At 42.3% G+C, this 26,078-nt stretch overlaps 1 protein-coding gene across 2 annotated transcripts in view; it reads left to right on the top strand.

The window, feature by feature from the left end:
- CYTH3 (cytohesin 3) overlaps positions 1-26,078 on the top strand; it is a 124,318-nt gene that overhangs the window by 88,688 nt on the left and 9,552 nt on the right. Inside the window, exons 10-11 of one of the 2 annotated variants that reach the window (XM_083153208.1) lie at positions 17,716-17,792; positions 20,836-20,907. In XM_083153208.1, the coding sequence (XP_083009334.1) occupies positions 17,716-17,792; positions 20,836-20,907 (149 nt within the window). Of the gene's footprint in view, positions 1-17,713; positions 17,793-20,835; positions 20,908-26,078 lie in introns of both variants that reach the window. The other variant, XM_083153209.1, reaches the window with a different exon arrangement.

Genomic DNA, 26,078 nt, shown 5'->3' with positions numbered 1-26,078 from the left:
GGGAGTCATGTGACATTGCTGAGGGAGTTATATTTTAAATTCAGTTTTTCAGCTTCCCCATACATATAATGAGGAATAATATGAAGTGTAAAGGAAAATGTTAAACCATATAATTGGTCCACTTTTGTACAGATCTGAAGGTCCACTTTTTGACATTTTCACCAGAAATATAATTTAAGACAATTATAATGCACATGTGTGCATGCCGACATTGTGCCGCTCATATAATCTCTATGTGCATTGTCATATGAGCAACGTAAATAGGAATTTTCATTCATTGACAGGTTTTTAATCCAGCTATTGGCTACTGTATTTTGAGTCCGCACACATTCTAGAAGACGACTTTTGTGGGGGAAAGCAGAAATGAACTTTATCAAGCATTTGCACACTGTAAATATTTAGTACAGTAACTACGCAATGTTGTGTTCTCTGCCACCAAATTATCCTCCTCTGCAATGAAATGGGCACCAATTTTGTATCCCATAGCTCTTGTTGAAGGATTTTGTCTCTTAAGTTGAATGTGACCAAACAGTCGTTATCTTGTGGCTTGTTTTATTCTGGCAAAATGTCGGACCATAATAGACTCGCCATATTTCATCACTAGGCTATACATCAGGGCACACTTTTAGGGGTTAATTCATTGATAATGGCTGCCAGTAAGTGTGTCTATACGCTGCATATACGGTATCACCAGCAGACTTTTGTTCAAAAATCCACTCGCCCAGGACAAGATCGGGTCACAAGTAGACTGCATTTCCACGCAGTCTCAACAACAACTTGCCACACCATATCTAATTGAATTCACCCCTTAGTTTGTGATCTTTTATAAAATACAAATCTGATGTGCTTCAACATTTAACCTGAAATTGTTGACAATGCTTTCCACTTATGAGCAATGGATGCACCGTTCATAATTATTTGGCTCAAATGAGAAGGTTTTCAATCATTTTTGCATGTTTCTCAGCCATTCAGTAAGCCTTTGTATTGTGTATACATCGTATGCATTCCTTAAACGGCCCCTGTCACTTGCATACAGTGGAAGCAGCCATTTTGTGGATGCCTATCCTATTGGTCATTTGTGTGTCATCATTGGTGATCAGGAAATACCTAGCTGTTGCAAGTTTCCATTGACTTCAAAGACTTATGAATTAGGGTCACAAAATGGCAGCTACCACTGTATACAGACAACTGCTTTTCAAATGGAGACTGATTGCTCAGGCACAAGACAGTCGTAACCACTTTGTTATAGAGGAACTGAATGTGTGTGCTTTTCATTTCCCAATGTATCTCAATGATCTCTCTGGTTATTAAGCCTTCCAATTAGCCCAGTATACCTCTGATCCACTTCTTTTTTTCTGCAATTTAGAGAAGATTAACACCTCATGCTAGTATTTTCTCCCATGTTACACAAAATACATTAAATGTGAGTTCCCAAATAATTGTGGAGTATCCAGCACTAACCTTATTGATGGATATTTTTATATATTAAACCTTTGAGTGCTAACGATGCTGTTATGAGATGTGAAAAAAATATCTGGTAAATATGCCAGGGTCGAAGGTGAGGAATATCATTTTAGTTATTGTCAACAAATGATCTAAAGTCAATTCATTGAAGTTTTGTTAAACATTGTGCCAATAAAAGAACAGTCGCTGTGAGTAGGGAAGCCAATCCCGGGATTCCAGTTTGAAAAATCCTCAATCCCAGCCACGCCACGCCACATATTTACTTACCAAATACCAGTGCGGCCAGGAGCCAGGCTAGTGTGGGAGCTGAGCGGACGGGCGCAAGGCAGGGGGTCACTGCGGGGGCCAGGCGGGCAGTGCAGCTGGGAGCCGGGCAGACGGGAGCAAGGTGGGTGGAGCTGGCATGTGGCTTGCGCAGCATGACCTCTGTCTAGGCCACACTGCTCAGAGACATACAGCCAGGGATGGGAGAAGCCGGATAGCGTCTGAGCATTAGTCTGCGCATGCACAGTCTAATTGCGAAATAACGGGATTGAAATACCAGCATTTCTCTGTCCAAATCCCGGGATCCCGCCGATTCCGGGATTGACCACCCTTGCTGTGAGTGAGGCTGGCATTTTTAGCAGATATTTTGCACATCTCACAGCATCGTTGACACTCAAAGGGTTAAAGAACTCCCCACAACCCAAGGACTGAAATTAGAATGGGTTTCTACTGTATATATTGTGAAGGGGATTCTTATAATCAATATACGGAGTCCCTGCAGCTACATATCTGCATACTAACTTCGTTATCGCTCATATAATGAAGTTATCTTCAAAGGAGAGCTTTTCATATGAAAAACGTATTAATTAATGATGTCTAGAAGCTAAAGTCTAAGTCCAAAGTGCTTTATTGCCCTTTCATTATCATTCCATAAAGCTGAAAGTGATCTGGAAATCTTCAGTGCCAGTCATTGGCTTTCTGCTGACATCCAGGGCAAGTCTGTACAACATGGCTTCCTCAGTGCAGTGTGTGACTGTGGTCATTGGAACTCCCATATTGCTTATTAAGAAGGACTATGCTGTTCTGCTAATTAATTATTTCATGGTGTAAGATTATTATTGCCTTAATTATATTGACCTGCTGCGAAAATATGAAAACTTTGTAAGAAATTGTTGTCCTGCTTCTCCTAAAAGACCACAGAGCTGTTTGATTGAAGCACTAGTAGCAAAATTCACACATTTATTTCCGAAGCTTACCAGAAAGTAGCAATGAAGAGAGATTGTTTTTCTTTACATAATAGACCTTCATTGTGTTATTCAGTTAATGAAGACTGCATTCATCTGACCAATGGGAGGTCATTGTCCAAGTACTGTTCAGCTGGTTCCATCCACTTTTGCCACATTCGTGTGTCACCAATGTGTACTTGGATTCGAGTGCTCGAGCAAATGTCTTTTGTATGTGCACCATTCCAGACAAAAAGTTCTAATAACTGATATTAATAGCAAGGAATGGGAAGGTTTACATGTTTTTGTGATTGTTCTAAACTGAATTCCAGGAATCTTCAGCTGTCTTTTTAAAAGAACCTCGAAATCAATCCAGATACCTGTATGTTACAAGAAATGAAACAGTTTTGTATGACGTAGGTGGAGTCCCAGTCTTTGTCTTATGCAGTCAGCGCCCTCCTATCCTACAGTTTTGCTAATATCATTTGGGTTTATTCAAACACCATCTCAATTATCTTGAATTTGGTAAAAATTCGGAAACTCCAGCTTTTAGGGTTTGCGAATTTTGCTACTAGCAGTTTCACATAAAGCCACCTGTACTTCTGTAGTAGCTTGCGGCTTTCTTCTAGTTTTGGCACACTATTGTGAATCCATAGGAAAAATGTACAAACATACTGCCAAGTACATACATACTGAGGGTTGTGGAGCAGCTCAGAGCATAGAGGAACAGGATTTATTAAGACTGGTGAAGTGATCAAGTCCCCAGTGATAAAGCACCAGCCAGTCGGCTCCTAACTATCAATTTACAGGCTAGGGTTGCAAAATGACAGTTAGGCACTGATAGGCTGTAGTGTTATCACTTCACCTGTCTTAAGAAATCTGTCCCTCGGGGACTGAAGAACTCTGGGAGCTGTGCTGTCTAGTCACAGCACTGACTCCAAATGCTGAACAGTCCCTGGACACAGCTTCATGCATTTGGATCCTCACAGCATTTGAAGTCAATACTGTGAATGGTGACTATGCAAAAGCCTGCATTTACCTCAGTGAACACCTTTACTTGGCATTCTTCCACATGAGGCTCTACAACTACTCATGGATATGTACAAAACAGTTGGCGGTCCATCAAATTTCATCTTCGGAAAAGCATCTGTGCTGAATCTATTTTTATAAGGCTTCATCTTCTTTACCACCCACAGCTCTAATAATGACACATCTAGTCTTTGTATCAGTTCCTATTCTCAAAGTCATAAGGAGGTTGACCCTCTTTCAGAAACCTTCAAGGTGGCTTAATGTGTACCTGTTATCTACATGATGGAGGCAGCCATTTTGTTGACCGAACCAATATCCAGCATATCAATTCATGAGGAACTAGTAATATCAATGAGGCATGTGGCACAAAAAGCCTCATGACTAAATGACGCAATAAGTTCCTCATCTGTTGATAGTCTCCTTTCTGTTAGTAGGCTACATGTGCACTTGCATATTGCAGGGACAGAATGTGGCTCTGTTTGCACACAAGCACTTTGGATATACATCTTTATTAACAATCCCATCTTTTTAAGATCTATTTTGCTACAGCTGATGCCAAAGGGTATGGTTTTCCACTACAACAACAACAAAAATGAATGCAATTTATCTGCAAACAGTGATTATTTTTGTGTGTCTTTTCATTTTTTCCATATTATCTGTGAGTTTGTATTGGTTTGGTTTGGCTATGATTTTTAATAAGTGGTTTAAATGTGCCTTCTTGTTTTCCTTATGGCCTATGACCTTTCACCTTTCTGTTCTGTGACTGGCTGTCTCTGCTTATTCTGCATTAGGAGGTACGTACACAAACGCTTCCAGCCACACACTTTTAGTTGTTCATTCACTTTTCTTTTTTCTTTTCTTCCACTATAATTTTAATTTTGCAAATAATAAAAAAATAAACACAGAATGGTGCTTTTTTTTGTATTTTTCTTTCTTCCCCACATAATCACCATTTTGCATTTTATTTTTGGTTGAAAAATCTTCCTGATTCTTCTGCCAAGCTTTGATCCTCTTATAACAATTGGATAACAAGCATAGCGATTTGCCAGTCGATTTGATTCTGTAGACTCCTAAGTAGGCTGAGGGGCGAGATGTACTAATCCTTGAAAAGTGATAAAATGGTGAGTGATAAACCACCAACCAATCAGCTCCTACCTGTCATTTTTCAAACAGCCTATGACATGGCAGTTAGAAGCTGATTGGCTGGTGGTTTATCACTCTCCATTTTATCTTTTCAAGCTTAGTGCATCTGGCCCTATTCCTATTCCTGAGGAAGCCACAGTGCCACTGACCCAATATGATCCTCAGGTGGGGGAACAACATAACTATGTTATGGGGAGTACGGTATTTCCATTTTCAGTGTATTTAGAGTCTGGTAAATACATTTCAACATAAATCTTTACTGCTAACCGCTTTCACAATGTGATTTAACTCGAAACCCGATCACTTACCCAGAAATAATCCTCTTCAATCCTGAGTGCCTACAATGAATATCTAACAATAAAAAGTGGTTGACGTATATTTAGAGAGAGCGAATTAACTTTATTAGTCATGATCACCACAGGTTTTCATTGCCTTAATGCTAATACCACAGGGTAGGGATATTGTTGACATATTTATGTCAACAATATGGGTTTGCTATTTCTTTATACGCATAGGAAAGTCAAGATTTGGGAGTAATTCCCCTTTGTATTTTAGGTTTCCAGATCAAAAAAAATAAGTAGTTTATAGAACAGGGACTAGAAAAAATTCCTGTATAATCTGGGTTTATTAACACCTTTATAAAGGCTAAAGAAATGCCTTCAAAATGAACATACGCATTTATTTTACTCTTATTAATTATGAAGGATAAATGTAAATATCCTTTTAAACGATATGTCGCAAAATACTTCTATACAAAAATATATAGCATAAGTTACATGCTGGGTTATTCAATGGCATTCCCTGCTTAGATGCTCTTGTTGTATGAGCCCCTTATAACCTACGTTAGTACATAAGATACATTCTGCCTATTCGTAGGTCTTTATGGTAATCCTTTAGTAGTATTTTATGGTAATCCTTTATAATTTAGTATAATGTCTATATATAATGCACCATCAATGTAGCAGATTTCTATGCGTTGGCTCTTTGCGAGAGGTGATTTGAAGGACATTGAGAAATAATGCCTGGGACAGCAATGGTCGAGCTAGCGTGAGCAGTCACCAACAATTGGGGAGATGCCATCTTTCATCTCCCTCCTTGAGTGTAATGCTGTGCATCGGCACAAGCTGTTTGACGTTAGGCTGAGCTGCGTTTTCCCTGCCAGTGGCTGCTTTCCATGCATACCCTTCTGGTCACTAAATTCCCATAGGAGATAGAAGTGGTCCTTCTAAATGCTCATGAATAAATCACTTGACGTTCAGTGCTTGTCGAGCCTTCTGCAGGCAGATTAGCTGGCGGATTGAGTTACGTTTAACACCGTCACCTTATTTTTCCAGCTTTCCGCTTCACTTAACATTTCTGAAAATCAATATAAGATCTTCTCTTAATTGGCCACCACAATACGTCACTTTCTTCAATGCTGTTTTCTAACGCACGAAGATGTTTGGGGCAGATAATAAAAATGGAAGCACCGGAAACTGAAGAACCGGATTAGCCATTGAAATGTCCGCTTTAATTTTCTAAACCAGTGTTTATCAAATTCAGTCGTCATGGACCCCTAACGGGGCATGATCACAAGGAGTAATTGGTAGGACTAGTAGATCTGTTGTGTTAGTCATTTAACCTATCTGTGATTAGATGATCTGAAAAACATGCACTGTTAGAGTTCCATGAGAGCCATGTTTGAGAAACACTGGGTGAGATTTAATAGGATGAGAGATTCAGAAAGTGAGAGATTTGGTAAGAAATCGCCAGTTTTTTTTAAAGCGGCAATCATTTACACTGCAAAATCAAACTGTTTTGCAGTGTAAATGATTGCCGCTTTAAAAAAAACTGGAGATTTCTCACTTTCTGAATCTCTCATTCTATTAAATCTCACCCACTGTTTTAAAATATGAAAAAAAAAAACATCTACTTAGAATATGGTTGCTATGGGTTACAGCAGCTTTTGCAGTGGTACTAGTGCATTCATTTCCCTGTAATGCTTCTCATGGTTCTTGCGACTCTTACATATATTTTGTCCAATTTGCACATCTCCGACAGCAAGCGGGTAATATGGATGGTCTTGCTTCCTTGTGGCATCACAATTTGCATGGATTGTGGTTTTGTGAATGGATGTCAGCTTTGCCGTCTGCTAAAAAGAGGAAAAGATGTCCAGACGATAAATGCATATAGAAACATCTGTCATCTCAGATGTGGGATTATACACCAAGTGATTTCCAGAACCAACCTCTCTTGCTGTTCCGCCAGGTCCTGGTCTGGTTCTGTGTTACTCATTAATGTTTTCTTGAGAGCACTGAGGACAGTAGTGCATAGAAATATATGAAATGCTTTTTTTATGTTTTCTATGGTGACAGAATGATGTGGACCTGTGGAGACTCTGTCATCCATCTCCAGGTAGTAATAAGCTTCCACAGCAGTGATACATTTAGGCCTGCAGTTTGTTTGCCTGAAATTTAATTAAGGATGGTTCAATTATATTAAAACAATTATAGTAAAACAATCTCTGTGATGGATTGCAGTGTAATTATGCTGGCGCGTTGGGCTGGCCAACTGTTGACTCAGAGGATGGATGGGCGGCAAGTGGCCTTTGGACGGCAGTGGCCTGCTAAGAAGCATTAGATTGATTATTTTCTCCTTTTAGCATAAGGTGCATTGAGCTTTACAGTGGTGCATACAAAAAATATGGCTGTTTTTCCTCGAGATGTGAAATTTAGATACAGAGCACTGTAGCATCCAATCAGAAAACACGTACTATATGTCAGAGGTGCACTGACCAATCCTTATCTTCGAGGACACTGGACATGGGGTTATTTCAGGTTGGTTTATTTATGTGATCCAACCCATAGTTTTCCAATTTTTGAGAAACTGCACAGGGGCAGTGCCCGTTCTGCAAATGTGCTGGTGTCGGAGGGCTTAGCATATACTATCCTTACTGAATTTGGCCCATAGTCAGTGACAGTGCAGCCGATAGTGATGTTGATTCGTCCTGTTCACTTCTACTTTTTGATGGATGTTTTACGCTTTTTATGTATTTTGGTGAAATTGGCCCATCTTGGTCACAAAAGACATACTGTATGTATACTAATAATTTTAATAAAGGTATATTATATGCACACCAGTGTCATATTTACAATGGTTGCAATGTGCGTGGTGCACACGGACCCTGAGTCTCAGGAGGACTCACAACGCTTACACTGCACCCATTCTTTCATACATACTCTCCTGAGTTCCACGGTGAAGGCAGCAGCGCTACCCTAAAAATGGCTGCTGTAACAGTTTTCCTGCGGTTCGTGCATGCGCAGCAGAGTCTGAGCACTCTAGTGCAATACGCGGCGGGTGGACGCTGCTCCCGGCAGAGGGATGGGCATGGGGTTAAACAAGATAAAATCCAGGATAAAATACAAGGACAGCGCCTGGGGCTTGTGGTGGCCTGGGTTACCTCCCTCTCCGGATGAGAGGATCCCCCACCAGCTGAAGATGACTCTCAGCGCCAAAACCACAAGTTCCCTGGTGCTCCTTGTCCTCCTCCAGTTCTATATATTATAATAGGAACGACCATATTGAGGGAGTGCACACACGGGAGGATCCTACGCCTAGGACCAGGCCTGGTATCTTAGCCACGTGAAGGAGAGGGGAACTCAGCGCCCAAAAGATCACCACTTGTTGTACTAAAATGTCTTCATGTTGGGCATCTTATTCTGGGCCATATACACTAAGCTTCAAAAGTGATAAAATGGACAGTGATAAACAACCAACCAATCAGCTCCTGCCTGACATTTTTCAAGCCCAACCTGTAACATGACAGGTAGGAGCTGATTGACTGGCTGTTTATCACTCTCCATTTCATCACAATGCAACGAGACCACATGAGAAGACTGTTCTGATTAATGGGATATCTGTGTATGAGTGTGTCTGTTAATGGTTATGATGAAATAGTGTGTATCAAGCGCTTAGGTTTTAAACTATGTGCTTGCCTTAGAAAAGTGCTGAATAAGTTAAGAGAAGAAAGAGATAGGAGTGAGCAAAATGAAACAAAATTTTTTTGGATATTGAGATATAAAAACCGCTACTGCGGTAAATGTTTACAGCTCTGATTGAGCATGTGAGAGGTGCCGCGGTTTGGGATATTGCTGGCCCGGTGCTGATGGAGTTGGCCGGCCGGGCAGTGCAGTGGTCGGGACCTGGCCAACTATCCCTGCTCTTACCTAGTCTTTGCTTCATGCAAGGACTGCACTGCTCCGTTGCCCGGCGCTTCTCCGTCCTGTGCGGCAGATGGTGTTTCACAACCGGAAGTTCGGATACGTGCTTCCAGTCCAGGCGGTGTGTACAGATTCAGAGACTCGGTGGCGTACAAATATACAAGTGTCATATATCACATTAATCAACCCAGTCTCCACATGCGTCCTATTTGCATTTTGTTGCAACAAAGGAGTCAATTTAATAAAGCTTCTAAAAATGAAAAGTGGGGATGTTGCCCAAAGCAACCAATCAGATTCTGTGTATAATTTTCGAGGATATAATCAAGAAATGATAGACAGACAAAATCTGATTGGTTGATATGGGCAACATTACCTCTTCATTTTTAGAAGCTTTAGTACATTTACCAATCAGAAAACTAGTTTTTGTATAAAAAAAAAAAAAGACACCCATCGCAATAGAACTCTTACGCGACCTGGCGAGCCAGAGGGGGCTGATTTGGTGTGACTGCTGCAAGATCTATGAGGACACATCTGTGCATTAAGTGTATGGAAGAATATTCAGGGACAAGTGGAAAGAAAACATACTTTCTGTCTGTGCATGGAAGATGCCGGGAGGGGACATTGCCTCCATGTCATTTCTTTGAAACCACTAGTCGTACATCCCCAGATGACACTGGTCTGTACATCAGCAAATACTAGATCCACTGCTTTCCTCCCTATTGTTTAAGTAATTACTGGTTCTTTTGAAGTTCCAGTTACTTTCACCACACAGAGTGCATTAAACCTTATAATGACAGAATAACCAGAAGATAAATCTTTGATACGGTCTCCGCTGGCTGGACCTATGTCCTGTAGTTTTTGGGAACAAAGCTGTGTTTGTCTTGACATCTGTTTTAGCATTTTTCATTGAGAGTGCAAGGTAAGAATGCCTGAACCAGGAAGTGGCTGTGAGGCCCACAAGCCTGGGCCTCTGCATTTCTCATTATAGACTTACTCCCCCTCTGCATTGGAAAATACATTCTGATATCTCTGTGGAAATCATTAAGCCTGCCACATATTTTGATATGTGCTATAAACAAGACAGAGATGTTATCCCTAAAGGACATCTTACATAGTGGCTTATGCACTTACAGTAGAACAAATTTAAATACAGATGGCGCTGCCATAATTTGACCATCACACTACATCTATACCATATAATGCTTTTCACCTGTAGGTCAGTAGCTGACATGACTTAGGACTTTATCTGCACTTATAGACCTGTTCCGAAAGGGATCGGTGGAGCAGCACTTGATATACTGTATATACGAAACCAGCTGGATATGTTCTGGATATGTTGTATTTACCATTTGGCCAATACCATACTTGACAAATGTGCCGAGTGTCTCAGCTTTGTCCCTATTGTTTAGCATTGACCTATTTCACAATAAAATTGATCATCCATATTGGACAAAGGTTCCGCAGCGCCTAACAATACACAAATGAGCAAAAACAGATAACAAATTACAGTACAAGACAATTTAGGACAAGTACATGGTTAATACGGATAGTTACATCAGGGGACAGGGACAGGGACAGGACACCTAAAGCAATCATCAGACTGGGGTGACACAGAAGGGGAAGAAGTGGGCATAAACAGTAGGTTAGGATGAGAGATGGTCAGGTTTTATGCAGGAGGGTGGGAAGAGGTCAGCTTAGTCTTTGATATTTGAAGTCTAAAAAAGCACTGGGTCATCCAAGAGTAGACAGCAGAGAGACATTTGGAGATATGAGTGAGGATAGAGAGAGAGAGATCAGCAAAAGAGCGGTAGCAGTAACGTAACTAAAAAAGTCAACCCGCAGTTAAACAACACCCCCCCCCCCCCCACCCTGCAGTTGAACCTTTCCCCCGCAGTTAACCCCCACAAAGGTGCCGGGAGCTCACCTGTGGTTGGAGCCCGGGACCCGCAGAAGATTTCTCTGTGGTCCTGGCTCCCCTGTCCGCTTTGTCCTGGCTCCAGCGTCTAAAGAAAACGGACCATCACAAAATGTCCGCCCCCATACAGCAGATCGTTTTATGCTGTATGTGGGGCGGACATTTTGTGATAGTCTTTTTAGATTAGAAGCAGAAGCCAGGAGGGGACAGGGGAGCTGGGAACCACAGAAAAATCGGTACTTATGTAGTATCTGGGCGTCCGATTTAGAAATCGCATCGCATGCGGCCAAATCGTATGCGATGCGATGGTCAAGATTTTTCCATAGGATTCAATGTTAAAATGGTCTGAGTCCATTTTAACATAGAATTCAATGGGAAAAAGGGGTCCTTTTCCTTTCCCCACTATCCAAGTGGGCATGGAGTTGGATATAAACCTGTGGCGAGCGTAGCGAGCCACCGAGCCCGAAGCGTGGCGAGCGTAGCAAGCCCCGCGAGGGGACACAGAATGCTTTTTGAGAAATATGCGTCCGCTCGCCACGCTTCGGGCTCGGTGGCTCGCTGCGTTCGCCACGCTATATGAAATCAACTCTTTGCCCACTTGGATAGTGGGGAAATGAACAGGACCTTCTTAACATTGAATCCTATGCAAAATCGCATCGAATCGCATCGCATCTGATTGTATGCCTTAAGGTAAGGCATACAATCACAAAATCGGACACCCAGATACTACATAAGTACCGAAAAATCTTCTGCGGGTCCCGGGCTCTGACCTCAGGTGAGCTCTCGGCAGTGGCAGCTGTAGCGGCATTACAATAGCCCCGCAGACCCCGGTGCCCACACCTATACAGCGCCGCCCCGCCCCCACGGGGTCTGCGGGGCTATTGTTACGCCACTGAGCGGTAGATTTCAGTGTTATCAGCATAGATGTGATAGTGGAAGTCGAATGAGCTCACCCAGAGAGGACATGTAAAGTTAGAGAAGAGGACCAAGAAGAAAGTGTTGGGGGACACCTACTATCAATGGAAGAGCAGGACAGGTGGAGGCATTAGAGGTACAGCTGTGCATTTTCACTGACTGACTGTTCAATGTTTAGATGATTATAGTTTTTTTTATCTATACGATTTATAAATGAATATTGTATTTTATAAGGGAATGTTTAAAATGAAAGTGCATTATAATGAAGTTTGTAAAGAGGACATGATGTGAATTGTAGTTATACAAGGCCTGACCAGACATATCTGTCATGTTGCCTATTAGACACATTTATTCTGTCGTTGTTGAGGTACAGTTTGGTTAGGCTCTATACAATATCTCTGTGTCAATGCACTATCATTCTCTGTTCCTTGTATAGATTAGGGAGCGATATCCTATTACCCGTGATCACTTATCATGGATAATTGGCTCGGGCATGGCAATCTAATTAGCGTGTGCCAGTTTATCAGGGACGTGAAGCATAATTTCTGCTAGGAGCCCCTTTTTCAGTGAAAACAGGGCTACAGCTGGGTGGAAAACACACAGGATTCACTGCACCTGTGTGTTTGGGTTGGGATCATTTGGTCTACAGCAGTGGTAGCCAACCCTAGCCCTCGAGAGCTACCAACAGTGCACATTTTCCAGACAACCTAGCTGCTGCACAGCTGCACTCATTAATCACTGACACATTTTAAAAGATCCACAGATGGAGCTAATTAGCTCACTTGTGATTCTGTGAGGAGACCTGCAAAACATGCACTGTTGGTAGCTCTCGAGGACTAGGGTTGGCTACCCCAGGTCTACAGCATCTTGGTCGACAAGATGTTCTGTTTGCAGTTACTTATGTGTACATTATACCTCAGTAGGTGCATAGGGCCCCGATTCTGATTTGGAAATAAAGTAGGAAAAGGTATGTAACTGCACTTTGGTAAAATCATGGTGGAATACAGGTGGGGCAGATTTAAAATGAGATTAAAACCCTATACACAATACCCATTTTTTTGTTGTTGTTTTTTAAGATATTGTTTAAAATATTAAGCAATATCAATATTAAGATGGATTTAAAAAAAAAAAAACGTGTATGCTCAATTTTTTTTATGATGCGTACTCCCGCCCTTCCTTTGTCGGCTGAGGAGCGGCGTCCCAGTGACATCACTGAACAATATTGTTGAGTGTGTATGCACAATATCCTACACCGTTGGGTCGTCTAATGTGTACTGGGCTTTAGATTTAGGAGGGGCATGTCCGAACTGAAATCTAAGCTGGGTACACACTAATAGATATATCAGCACATATATCTCTGGTTGGATTAGGCAGCATGTTCTCTTCCCGATTTACATGCGCCTTCTCAGTTGGCCCTCACCGCCGGCTCCTGGTGCGGGTGTACGGGCATTCAGCGGATCACCAGTACACACACAGCACAATGCGCAGATATATCTTTATATATATCGCCATCGGCTGTATTGCACAGATAAAATGACATGTCTGACAGCGAAGCCATTCACAGACATATCACTGGGCAATCATTTTACAATACATCAGCTGATTTGATTGGCCTGTATATCTGGCAGTGTGTCTCCAGCATAGGGTGCAGTGTAGTTCTAAGGCTGACCACCATTTGTGGGCCACAAGCAACCATGCAGAAAAAAAAATTATTTGTACCTCTTGCATTGCAACATGTGTCCTGATTCAGACCTGTTCGCTTGGGTCCGTATGTTCGCAATGCGGGTGAACGAGAGAGAAATCATTTGACGGTTGCACACCATTGAATAATTTCTCTCCCCTTCGGTAATAAAAGTCAGTCTAAATCGACTTTCATTCTGGCCACAGATCGATGAAAAGAGGGTTGGCGTTGAAGCCATGTGATGTCAGCCGCCTGCCTTGAGCAGGCATTGCCGCGCCTGCGTGTGCAGAGGAATACCCAGCGTTTTTATGTGGACACCCATAAAATGATTGGCATTCCCCTGCCTGCCCCCATTCGTCCCCTCCTGGAGCCGTTCACTCGTGGCGGTTTGCGCATATGCACATGTGCAAACTCCCCACCATCGAACATGGGGTCAAATTCTGACCCAAACTAAGGGGTCTGAATCCGCCCCATGGTTTGTCCAGGTGATAAAGGAGAAGTGGCCCATGGCAACCAATCAGCTGCTCTGTATAATTTTATATCCTGCAAATTTATAGATGTTACTTCAGTGCTGATTGGTTGCCATGGGCCACTTCTCCTCTGGCACACTTCCTCTCTTATACATCTGCATCTGCCTCCCAGTTACTTACTCTTTCTTACTTTATTCCCAAATCACAATCAGACCCATCATTTTTCAGTTTCCATTCACAGGGCTCAATCCTATTAACCCTGAAGGGTGCGTATGATTAGCCTAGTGCGAATCATCACGACACCCGGCACACTTTACGGCATGCCGAATTCGCTGAAAAGTGCTCGCACCTCCATAGGGGTGCGAGCAAATTTCAGTGAATTCGGCCCTGAGAAGGGTGCTGAAAACGGCACCCGAACGGCAACTCGCACCCTTAGTAGGATCGACCCCACAGTGTCTTGCAGATTCATATGGAAACTATGGTTGTAAAGCTTGCCAAAATTAAATGAATTGAGATGTTATTAGAATGTGTGACTTCGAGCTTCTCCCAGAAAACAGCTGGGTACCACCCACAAATGGCAGCTTCCTGTCAGTCAACTTGCGAGGGGATTGCGAATAGACTACATGCTGAATTTTTTCACTGATTGGCCTTGCGCATGCCCTATACAATCCGTACCCATGCGCAGTTGTTTGATGATCAATCGCGCTTGCGAATTCGCGCAGTAGTGATCGGGTATGAATCGGACCCTTCGTTTTTGAAAATTATTTAAAGTTATATTTTAATTTTTTTGAAAATTACTTATTTGTATAGGAAATTTATGACCATTACTTGGACACCTCAATGTCTTGACACCTTTTTATGCTATAGTCCACTACCAGCTGACTATCAGACTATTGTTAACCCCCGTGAGAAGCAAAGAACTTTGATGTACTCGTTTAGATTCACTGGAACATTCAGTGAGGCGGGGCTCAGTGTTAGGGGGATATTCAATCCCGGGTCACGACTGTCGGGCTGATTCAATGTCTCGCCTGCCAAACGCCAAAAAAGCCGGGAGCTCGACAATCCATGGGCGTTCTTGGCAGAACGGGCCTGACTGCTTCTAAAGTCGGGCCTGTTCTGCCGAGATCCCTGTTCAATGCTGTCGGGAAAGATAGCATTGAATAGGGCCCCGCTGCTATTTTCCCCGTTGGGAATAGCGACGGGAGATTGAATTGAAACCCCCCTTTAATGTTTTTTGTGACTCACTCTAAAGGTGCCCACACACTACAATGATTTTTTTACCACGCGGCCAATTTTTAACCGATTGCCCGCAATTCGGACGACCGCGATCAGATCCCGTGGATTTTTTGTCTTTTGATATTACATGCTGCATGAAAGATCAAAAGATTTCTCAAAAGATCCATAGGAATGCACAAAGATAAATCGGTACTTGTGTATTATCAGGGCGCCCGGATACGTTTTCAATGTATGCTAAGCTACGTTGTCAGCATAGCCGGCGCCGTGATAATACAGGAGGTGGCAGGGTGGTGTGGTTTATACTTACCCTCCTCCGGCCCGGGCACCGTGTCAACCCCCGCGATCCACGGTGACTCCCATGCAGTCGCATTCAGTCCCCCTGCTCCGGCACTCGCAGTGGACCCTGTACATAATTCAGCGAAGTGCCGCTGGCGGCGCATCACATGGTTTCCCTGTGCGTGGGCACCTTAAAAGAATGTGCTGTGCTTATAATAGGTTTTCTTCGACATACAGTTTACATTATTTTCCTAAACAAAAAAGCAAACGACCACATTAGTTTGCAATTAAGGAATATAATGATTTTGAGTAAAGTTTTCTTTACATCTGTTTTATACTCATTCTGGAGTCAGCCATTTTCTGCCCAGTAATGTCCCTATTCATAAGTATTGGTTCAGCCCACACAATGGCTGCCTACAGATTATATAGGGCACTGGGATTATGCAATGGAAATACTTACTCCCATTTTAATTACTTTTGACACATGGAGTGTTGAAATGCCATCAGACTAATTAAGTTGCCTTCAAAAATTGCCCTTGGAAAAAGGCTAAGAGGAGCATCTAATGCTTTGCAATGATATTTTGTCCGAAATGTGAGTGGTGGTTTTCAGTAGCACAATTTGGATTTGCTATACTGTGCATTTGGTAGAGCTCTGGCTATGCCTGGGATAGGAGAGACAGGGGCTTTTCTAGGTGGTTGGGAGGTGTCTGCTATCATTGAGCATGGGTGAAGAGCCCCTGTCGTGATGTTTTGCAGACTGGCTGTACTTGGTGACTCATAGGTGTATAATGCAATTTTCTGTTTCTAAGAATAACCTTTAACGACATGATCTGTAATGACATTATACTATAATGAAGTTAGGCCATGGATAATAGATTTAGAAGTACTATTACTCAGAGAATTGTCAACTGCAAAGTGATAAAAGAAGCAGACTTCAGTTTTTCTAAATAAGCAAATGGAATCATTCTCACCACAGAAAATATATAAGCTTTCACAGGGGGAGATATATCAAGTCTTGGAGAAGTTGCCCAAACCAACCAATCATCTTCTGTCATTTTTCCTACACGGTCTATGAAATGTCAGTTAGATGGTGATTGGTTGATATGGAGACCCTCTCCCCTATATCTCTCTGCAAGGCTTGATAAACCTCAGCAGAGTATGGTGAAGCTACAGTCCCCACTAAGCACTGCTAGCTACATAATAATAGGAGTGCTTCTCCTCACAGCAGGGGGAAGAACCTAGGTTGCCTAAACTCGAAATTATCAAGCAGTGGTCAAAGAAACATGAGTTTGCATAGCTTTTGAACACCCATGCTTACAAGTCACTCTCCTGGTCTGCGTTTCCATTGGCTGCTTAATTTGCTGTCATCTTCACTGTTGTGTCCAAACATCCTTTATTCGCCTGTTCCAGGCTTGCATCGGCATTGTTTTGTAATCCTAAAATGTTTTTCAATTTTAACAGTGTTTTCAAGGTAAACTGTTCTTCCCAAGAAAGACCCATACACCTGGTAGCTGAAATGGTTAAAATGGCTTTGTACATAATCTATGAAATGTAAAACAGGTGGTAGCTATATTTATCTCCTAGTTTCAGACTTGTTCTCTTGTAAAGTAGGCCCCAGTTCATAGATTCTGAGTGACTTCATTCCTGCACAGAAACTTGTCTCAGATGTTTTTCCCCCCTTTGGGACAATCCTTGGATCCTTTCCAGAGCCTGTCTTAAGTTTTTGTCACACGCAATATAATACTTTGGTCTTGCTGCGCCCTGAAAGTAATGCATTATGGGACACTGCTTGTGGAGGAATTTTATGGCCTACATGAAGTGATCTAAAATCCGTAGGGATATCCCTAAACAGCTTATTTTCCACGATTGAGATATATTTCTTAGGAATGCCACATTTAATTTCCCCTTGCACCTGAACTTTTTTTTTTTCCCTCCAAATTTAAAATGTTTAGGATTTAATAAGTGCAGGATAAATTAAAGGCATATGTTCTTACTGAGAATTTTAACTTTATACTACAGTCCTTATTAAGGGGGTGCTCTGCAGATCATATGCAAGCTGTGCTCTTAGGGGCCCCATGGCCCAAAAGTGAAGAGATTAGGACTGGAACATCTGATTGGTTGTAAAATCCCATTGCTTTTTTATAGAGTTTGTTAACAGTCTGAACCTTTGTGTTCCCAGGAGGAAGAGTAAAAACGTGGAAGCGGAGATGGTTTATCCTGACGGATAACTGCCTCTATTACTTTGAATACACAACGGTAAGTGGCTGCCCTTAATAAGTGTGGGAAATGCCATATTGTTTGATAATTTCCAAGACTGCAGGAACAACATTTCTATAATAATTAAAAGCTGATTCTTGCTTTGTTGATCTCCAAATGCATTTTCAAGTCGTGAATTGCTTTACAGAGCTTGATTAAAAAAAAAAAAAAAAAGTAGCAGTGCTAAATTTAGTATAAATTACTTGTAACGATTAGATTGACAATAAGTAGCATTTAATTTGGATAGAAAAATATCACAAAATTACTCAATAAAAAACATAATTTCAATGACCATGATAAAATGGCATATTTATTTATTTATTAACAGTCTCTTATATAGCGCACACATATTACGCATCGCTTTACAGAGCATAGTTAATTATGAGCAAAAACACATAACGAATTACAGTACAAGACAGTTTAGGACAATTACATGGTAAATATGGATAGTTGCGTCAGGGGACAGGACACTGAAGCAATTATCAGGGTGGCAGAGGTTTATATATTCTAAGAAAGGCACATGAGGAGAGAGGGCCCTGCTCGTGAGAGTTTACATTCTAAAGGGGAGGGTCAGACAGACTGGGGTGACACAGAAGGGAAAGAAGTGGGCATAAACAGGTTAGTATGAGAGATGGTCGGGTTTTATGCAGGAGGGTGGGAAGGGGTCAGCTTAGTCTTTGATATTTTTAAGTCTAAAAAAGGGCTGGGTTGTCCAAGAGTAGACAGCAGAGAGATAGTAGGAGATATGAGTGAGGATAGAGGGAGAGAGATCAGGAAAGGAGTGGTAGATTTTAGTATTATCAGTATAGAGGTGATAGGGGAAGTCGAGTGAGCAAATAAGCTCACCCAGAGAGGACGTGTAGAGATAGAGAAGAAGAGGGGCAAGAATAAAATGTTGGGGGACACCTACTATCAACGGAAGAGCAGGAGAGGTGAGGTCATTAGAGCCACATCTAAAGGTACTAATACAGATGGAGCCAGCCTCCCTCTTGCTGGCGAATCGCCAGATTGTCTCCGCTGGCGATCCGCCAGCGGCGAGGCGCTCCATCTGACTGAGACGTGCGTGCGTCTCACACGCACGCGCGTCTCAGTTTCCGGGCGGCGGGGCGACAGGAACCCTGTCCGTCACCGCTTCAGGGAGACGGACAGGGTTAGGTGGGAGAGCGGGGAGGCGGTGGGGACCCCGGGTGACCACCGGAAAGCCGGCGGGGACCCGGGGGAAGCGTCATCAGAAGGGGACGCGCGCACATCTCGTGCACGTGTGTCACCTTTCGCAGATCAGATGGCGGCTGGCGGGGGATTGCGGCTGGCGATTCTTCCGCCATTCCCTGCAAAGCTGGGACCAGCTCCATCTGTATTTGGTATTTGGTATGTGTGTCTGTTCCTATGACACCCCTAAAAGTGAGTGACTTGAATTGCAATCAGTAGGCACAGGTAGGCATATAATAACCAGTCCACCGCTAGAGAAGTAGGAAGGCAATGTCCGTCTGTAGGGAACCACCAAGTGGCAAACTGGAAAAGTGACCGTCTAGGGTGAATGCAGAAAGGCAGTTGTCCCAGATGAGTATCCACAAATACGGTGGTAATTTACTGGCCAATGCAGGGTACCTGGTGCAAAGTGGTGCAGTGGGTTTACATACCTTGCTAATATGCATAATCATTTGCACCTGTATTAGTCAATCCAATCAATTGAACCATCATTAAAAAAAAAAACACAACATTTATATCAAGGCAGACCTTATATACTAGTCAATAAATAGAGGGTGGTGGGTGCGGCACTCGTTGTTGAAATAAATAGTCGACAATACTGTGTCTTAAGTCAACGTTTCAGTGCTCTTTATTTCGGCACTATCATCAGGACGATATTTATTTATTTATATTAAGGCAGACCTTATATATTAGTCAATAAATATATATATTTATATATTTCTGGACTAATATATATAAGGATGGACATTGCTTTCCTACTCCTCTAGCGGTGGACTGGTAATTATACGCCTACCTGTGCCTACTAACCGCATTTCGATACTCTCAGTTTTAGGGCTGTCATAAGAACAGACACACATACCAAATATCAGCTTCTATTAGGAACCTTCTGATGTGCCACTTTATCATTGTAATTTTATTATTGTGACATTGTTTTTTATTGAGTAATTGTGTGATATTTATCTATCCACATTGAATGTTACTTATAGTCAATCCAATCGCTACAAGTGATTTATACTAAATATAGCGCTGCTACCGCTTTCTCTTCTCCTATTGTGCCAGGGGTGACTCCCCTGTATCTTCAGCAGCCACTTAGTAAAGCACCTCCTATCAAGATCCAGCCTACAGGCCTATTGATCACCTCCTGTCCAGAGCTCAATTTGAACCTGTATTTGATGCTATGCAGCCTTACTCTGTGTCCCAATTTCTTAGCATAAATCAGACACCTTTTTTTTATACAGATATCATGCTTAAATGATAATTGCGGAAAGCAGCGTCCAGTGCTGTGGGGGTACTTTCTGATAAATGAATGCCTGGTGGGTCTCCACCAATATGGCAATTAAAATTGGTTTGTTGAGTACAATTTGCTGCAGCCTTGCACTATAGTATTTCACAACTTGTCATAACCTATTATACGGATTTTCCTATGATGAGACTCTTTGGGGGGTATCCTATTCGCAGTGGTAGTTTACCGCTACTAATAGTTGCCAGGGGATATGCTATTAGCCCAAACGCCAGTATCCTCCCCCCCCCCCCCCCCCCCCCCCCCCCGGTACCCGCCTGAGGCATGCGGAGCAAAATCCCCAATAAGCAGTCATCTCACCCACAATAACACATGGGATAGTGGACTATTTTTGCCTGATAAGAGCAGACTTATATTGGATACCTTGATAATGACCATTGGTCATTAATCATGATAATAGGCAATTTTTTAGCCTAAAGTGCATCAAGGCTAATGAGTTACAGCCCAGTATATCTTTATTTGTACATGCAGACTGTAGATGCAGATGTTCGGACAGATAGTTCTCATTTAATCACCTTTTGTTTGACGTAACAGGATAAAGAGCCAAGAGGGATAATTCCTTTGGAAAATCTGAGCATCAGAGAAGTGGAAGATCCCCGAAAACCAGTAAGTCTCATGAGTTTGTGACTTTTTTGTGTGTGAATAATATGTCATTTTACTATTTTAGTAGTTCTTACGGGATACAAATGTCGTTACATTCACAGAAACCGTTTTCATGCCCTTTCTGATTTTAAGGGGCTGATTCAGTTACGTATTGGACCACTACGGTCGCATCTCCGTAGTAGAAGCAGAAATCAGGCTGTGAAACGGAACCTCTGAAGCCGTAAACACACGCATGTCATTGAATTGACCACCTTGAATGTGCAGATTAGATTGTTCACATTTGTCCTATGTTAGTTTCCAGTCTTCCCCGATTCCCAGCATGAGCTGACTATATATATATATATATATATATATATATATATATATATATATATATATATATATATATATATATATCTTTGATATCTCTTTGGTTCATTTTGTATGACTGGGTATATAATAGTATATAATTGAATATTTTGCGTCAAACCATCTGAAGTTTTTCTTTTCTTTTCATCTTAATATGACAATTTTTTTAAAATGAGTACAGCAGTTGATACCATGTTGTAGTATTACCCCAGGGTAGGAGCAGACTACTAATACTGCTTTCACATCGCAAAATGCAGGGTTGCATCGGGACTTTGTAGCGGTTCAGTCCCGGGCGACCCTGCATTTAGGATGTTCACATCCCCTCAGCGAACTGGCATTATTGCTGCTTCGCTGACGTCATCCGGGGGGCGCGCTGGGGAGTCAGCGCATCATTGGGGGGCGGGGGAGGAGACAGCGCTTAGAGCTGGCACTGCTCCAAGCGCTGCTTCCTCCAGCAAAGGGAAACTGGTCGCTTGACCCGTTTAACTCGTTCACACTGCACGGCAATGAACCGGTAAGAACATGTCCTTTTTTACCGGTACGTATTGCCGTGTGGCTACCTGTTTTCGCACTAATTACTGGGTCGAACTGGCAAGAAGCCGGCTTGTACCCGGCAATTAGTTGCGATGTGAAACACCTCTAAAGCTCTGTCACGTCCCCAGACCACCAGAATATGCGCCGTGCAAATAACTTTCCAAACGAAGCAAAATTATTTTGTAGAAAGTTACTGTGTCCTCCAGTTAACATAAATATCACTAGTAACAAACCATGTAGCACTTGTACAAAGTGGTCAATGAGTATAAAACCTTAGGTGTAGCTTTACTAAAGCTTCTAAAATAGACAATTGGTGGTGTTGCCCCAAACAACCAATCAGATTGCATTTTGTAGAAACGATAGCTAGAATCTGGTTGCTATGAGCAACATTGCTACTTTTGTGTTTTAGAAACTTTAATGTAGCTTCATTTTTGAGGCAGGGTTTCTATAAAGTATTATAGGGTTGTCGTTTTTTCCATTATTTGACTAGAATTTGCTGGATTGAGATGAAATTAGAATTTTGAGGAAAGCAAAAATAGTTAAAAACACTATGGCCGATTCGGAATCGGACGGCTTCCCCCTGTGTTTGTGTGTTTGTGTGTGTGTGTGTGTGTGTGTGTGTGTGGGGTGGGAGGGGGGAACAGGGGGCGGTAGCAGGGGAATGCTCAACGGTTTATGACCTGCTTGTGTGGTGAACAGCGAGGGAAATAGAAGTAAGTATAGACTGACTTTTATTACTAAAGGGGAGAGAAATTGTTTGATGGTCAGTGGCCATTGAATGATTTCTCTCCCCTTCAGCCGCATGCGAGGGGATGTGTTCGCGTACACCTCACCTTGCATGGTACCGAGGGGATTCGGCAGCAGAGGTGGCGGGAATTTGGCCGGCCGGCAGTCAACGTTTATGGGCTCGCTAGGCAGCGACTGTATGCTACCTAGCGAGCTAACCTGAATCAGTCCTGTTAAATCCTAATAAATCCCAAACCAAAGGACAATAAGTAAGTTGTGCAGTTTACGTAATGTGTCTTATACTCTTTATTCCTAACTAGGGGCGAACCAATGCGTAGCGCCACGTAGTGAACCTTATCAGCGTATCTCTCACGCTAAACTGATACCCTTGTGGCGGTATCCTTCGCAGTACTAAGTACTTAGACACACTTAAATACACCAGGTATTATTCCTGTAAACCCTTCCGCTTATTGCAAATAATTACACGAGACTTGGTATAAATTCCGGAGTGAGGGTACAAAGTCTGTCACCGTATGTATTGAGTCCCTAATGGACCAAGGGGTAACAGAATGTAAAACAACAACACCATATAGAAATTTATACACAATACCTATCAATAACTAATGAAAAGGGGGAAAAACAGATGTAAGCACAATCAGCCACAGTACAACTACAAACAATACAAAAGTACAGTTACCGTCTCTCACAGTCCATAGCGCAACATTATATAGGGTCCAGACAATGGGATACAGTAAAAGTTCTTCATTGGTCAAGAGTTCAGGTTTCGATTCTCCTGATTGGTACAGTAAAGATGCACAGCTGGTTCAGGGGCATCGTCCTCGTCCAGGGGTTTCATCTGGATTTTCCTTGTGAGCCCTTCCTCGTGGCAATGTATAGTTTTAATAGATATATTGTCCATAACAAACAAACACCGCAGTGCTGCGTTTGAGAGACTGGTCACATAGATACCAAATACGTCCTGGAGAAATCGTGTATTACCATAAATACTATGTGTAGCGATATTAAACCATATAACTATATTTTATTATTTGTGAGTGTGGAGTATGGGTTTATGTGTGTTAGTATGGCTGTGCTCAGGGTTCGCACAATTATTCCTACTTGTTTCCATACACTATTTACGTAACTATGCGAACCAAAATGGCGGCCATACCATGCTAGTGCGGCGTGGATGCAACACGACTTCGATAGTCCCAATATCTATAGCAAGTAAGAAAACCATTTAAAAAAAAAAAAAAAAAAAAGAAACCTGAAATTAGACACTTAACAACATTCCAGAGGTTAAACCAACAGGTTTATGTTACCACAACCTGCGCACATGAAACAGTAACAACAAAATCTTGGTGGAATCCAATAGGCTTCACAGTCAGCCTATTGAAGCAGCACAAAACCACAGTATCAACTCAGAAATAAAAATGAACCAGCAGAAAGAAATCGTTGGCATGCAAATGTCAACAGAAACTAAACACAATGAGGTAGACCACATCGCTAAGTGTAAACACAAAACCATTTTAGAAACTATAGAGGAAGTTGGCACGAGACAACCATGGCTATAGAAAAGGGCACACACTGGAAGATTATCAAAGTAATCAACATGCAACATAAAACCCCAACCACCACAACACAACCTAAAACAGATGCAAAGACACAACAAAAAATATTTCAAGTGCTGTAAAGAATTTTTATTTTTTTAGTCATTGTTTCAGGGGCTATACCACACATATACCACAGATATTCATTGTTAAGTTTTATGGTATGTTTTAATCCTGGAAATACATTGTTGAAAAACAACCTTTAGTAAATATGCCCCCTAGCTTTGAGCTGCTACTCAGGGGGTTGCTCCATTGTAGCTGTTGCGGAACTACACATCCCAGCAGGCACTGCAACATTTTTGCTATTAGGGTATGCTAAAACTGTGGCAGAACAGTTGTGTGTGTGTGTGTGTGGGTTGGGGAGGGGGGGGGGAATTTTGAGTACCGGGTTTACTGATATAAGGAATTGGCTTAAGACTATTGATTTGTCATAAACCATAATCGGTTTCACAATAGCCAGTAAATATGACAGAAAACGCATCTCGTAAAATATAAAATCAATCAACACAAACAATTTCGATCTCATCACTTTTACTGCGAGAGTTTTGTCACTAAAGCATATACATTTTTTGATTATTCAATTTCCATTTTCCCATTACCATTACAATTATTGAATTTTGTAAAATGTTTCCACGTAGCTGTTAATTAAGCCATGCACAGTATTTCCGTTTTTCTGCTGATACAAGATAATTGCACTTATTTGCTTCTCTGAATGCATGCACCTCTATAACGAGCACTTGCCGCAGTATACAAGAGACATGCACATGCACATCACATTACATATGCTGGAAGTTTACACTTACCGCCTGATTCTTGTTCAATGGTCCCCGCTCCAGGGACCGATTGTACAGCTCTGCACATATTTGCGCATGTGCAGGGCCACTGTACAAAGGTGTTCGGCGACTATCACAGTTGCCGAGGTGTTCATAGGAGGAGGGGAGGGAAGGGGGAGGATATCGGCCCCAGGTAGATCAGCGTGTTTCCCTGTATCATCATCCATACAGGGAATCCCATCTGGAGCTGTCAGTGCTGAGTGGCTTAACCACTGAAACCCTGGGCAGCTAGAGATAGGGTTAGATGTATGAAGCAGTGATAAGGGAGGAGAAGTGATAAAGTGCCTGGCACTGTATCACCGACCAATCAGCTCCTGACTGTTAAGTTACAGGCTGGGTTTAAAGATGGACAGTCAGGAGCTGAAGTACCAGGCACTTTATCACTTCTCCTCCCTTATCACTGCTTCATACATCTACCCCACAGTGTGCATGGAGTGTGGTGAAAAGGATGACGGCGTGTGATTGTCTCACGCTGTGTGGGTGTGCACCTGGGTTTATGCTGGCGGCACCTGTTCTCCTCAATATGGAGGGGGAGTATCAATATAACTATAAATATAACATTGTTTGTGTAGTGGGAGCTGCAGGATACTAAATAAGTGTAATGGTGTGTACACAGCATTAGATCCATAAGTCTGTTATGAAGCTGGAGATCTATTGGGGCTCTCGTTGCAAGAGAGGGTGGTATATGGTCTATTATGGCACATTTCAATTGTCTCACGGTATGGGATTTGTCCAGAAAGCAGGGCCGGACACAGGCTGGAAGTAAGGTGGAATGCACACCTACATCCAGCCCACAACAGTGCAGGAGGCCGGTGGCCATGTTTTTGCAGACCTGTCGTAGACTTGTGGCCATTTGCACAGTACTAATTTGGCCCACCTGGCTATCGGCCCTTCTGGCATTTGCCAGTGTGTATATATGTATGTATGTGTGTGTGTGTATATCTACAAGTGTATATCTAGAGAAGGAAACAAAAGGAGCGCTTCATGGTGCAAAATAATTTTTAATAAAAAGAGATAATCTTAATAAAAGTATCCACAATGATTCCTCAGTGTGGGCTAAAATACCACATGATTTAAAATACAATAGGTCACCGGCAATTAGCTAGCATGTATCCAGGGGATC

The sequence above is a fragment of the Crinia signifera genome, chromosome 7 (genome assembly GCF_055691185.1).
Source record: "Crinia signifera chromosome 7, ASM5569118v1, whole genome shotgun sequence".
Taxonomy (NCBI): Eukaryota; Metazoa; Chordata; class Amphibia; order Anura; family Myobatrachidae; genus Crinia; species Crinia signifera.
Note: the sequence above shows the minus strand (reverse complement) of the source record. Positions and strands in the feature narration are given on the sequence as shown.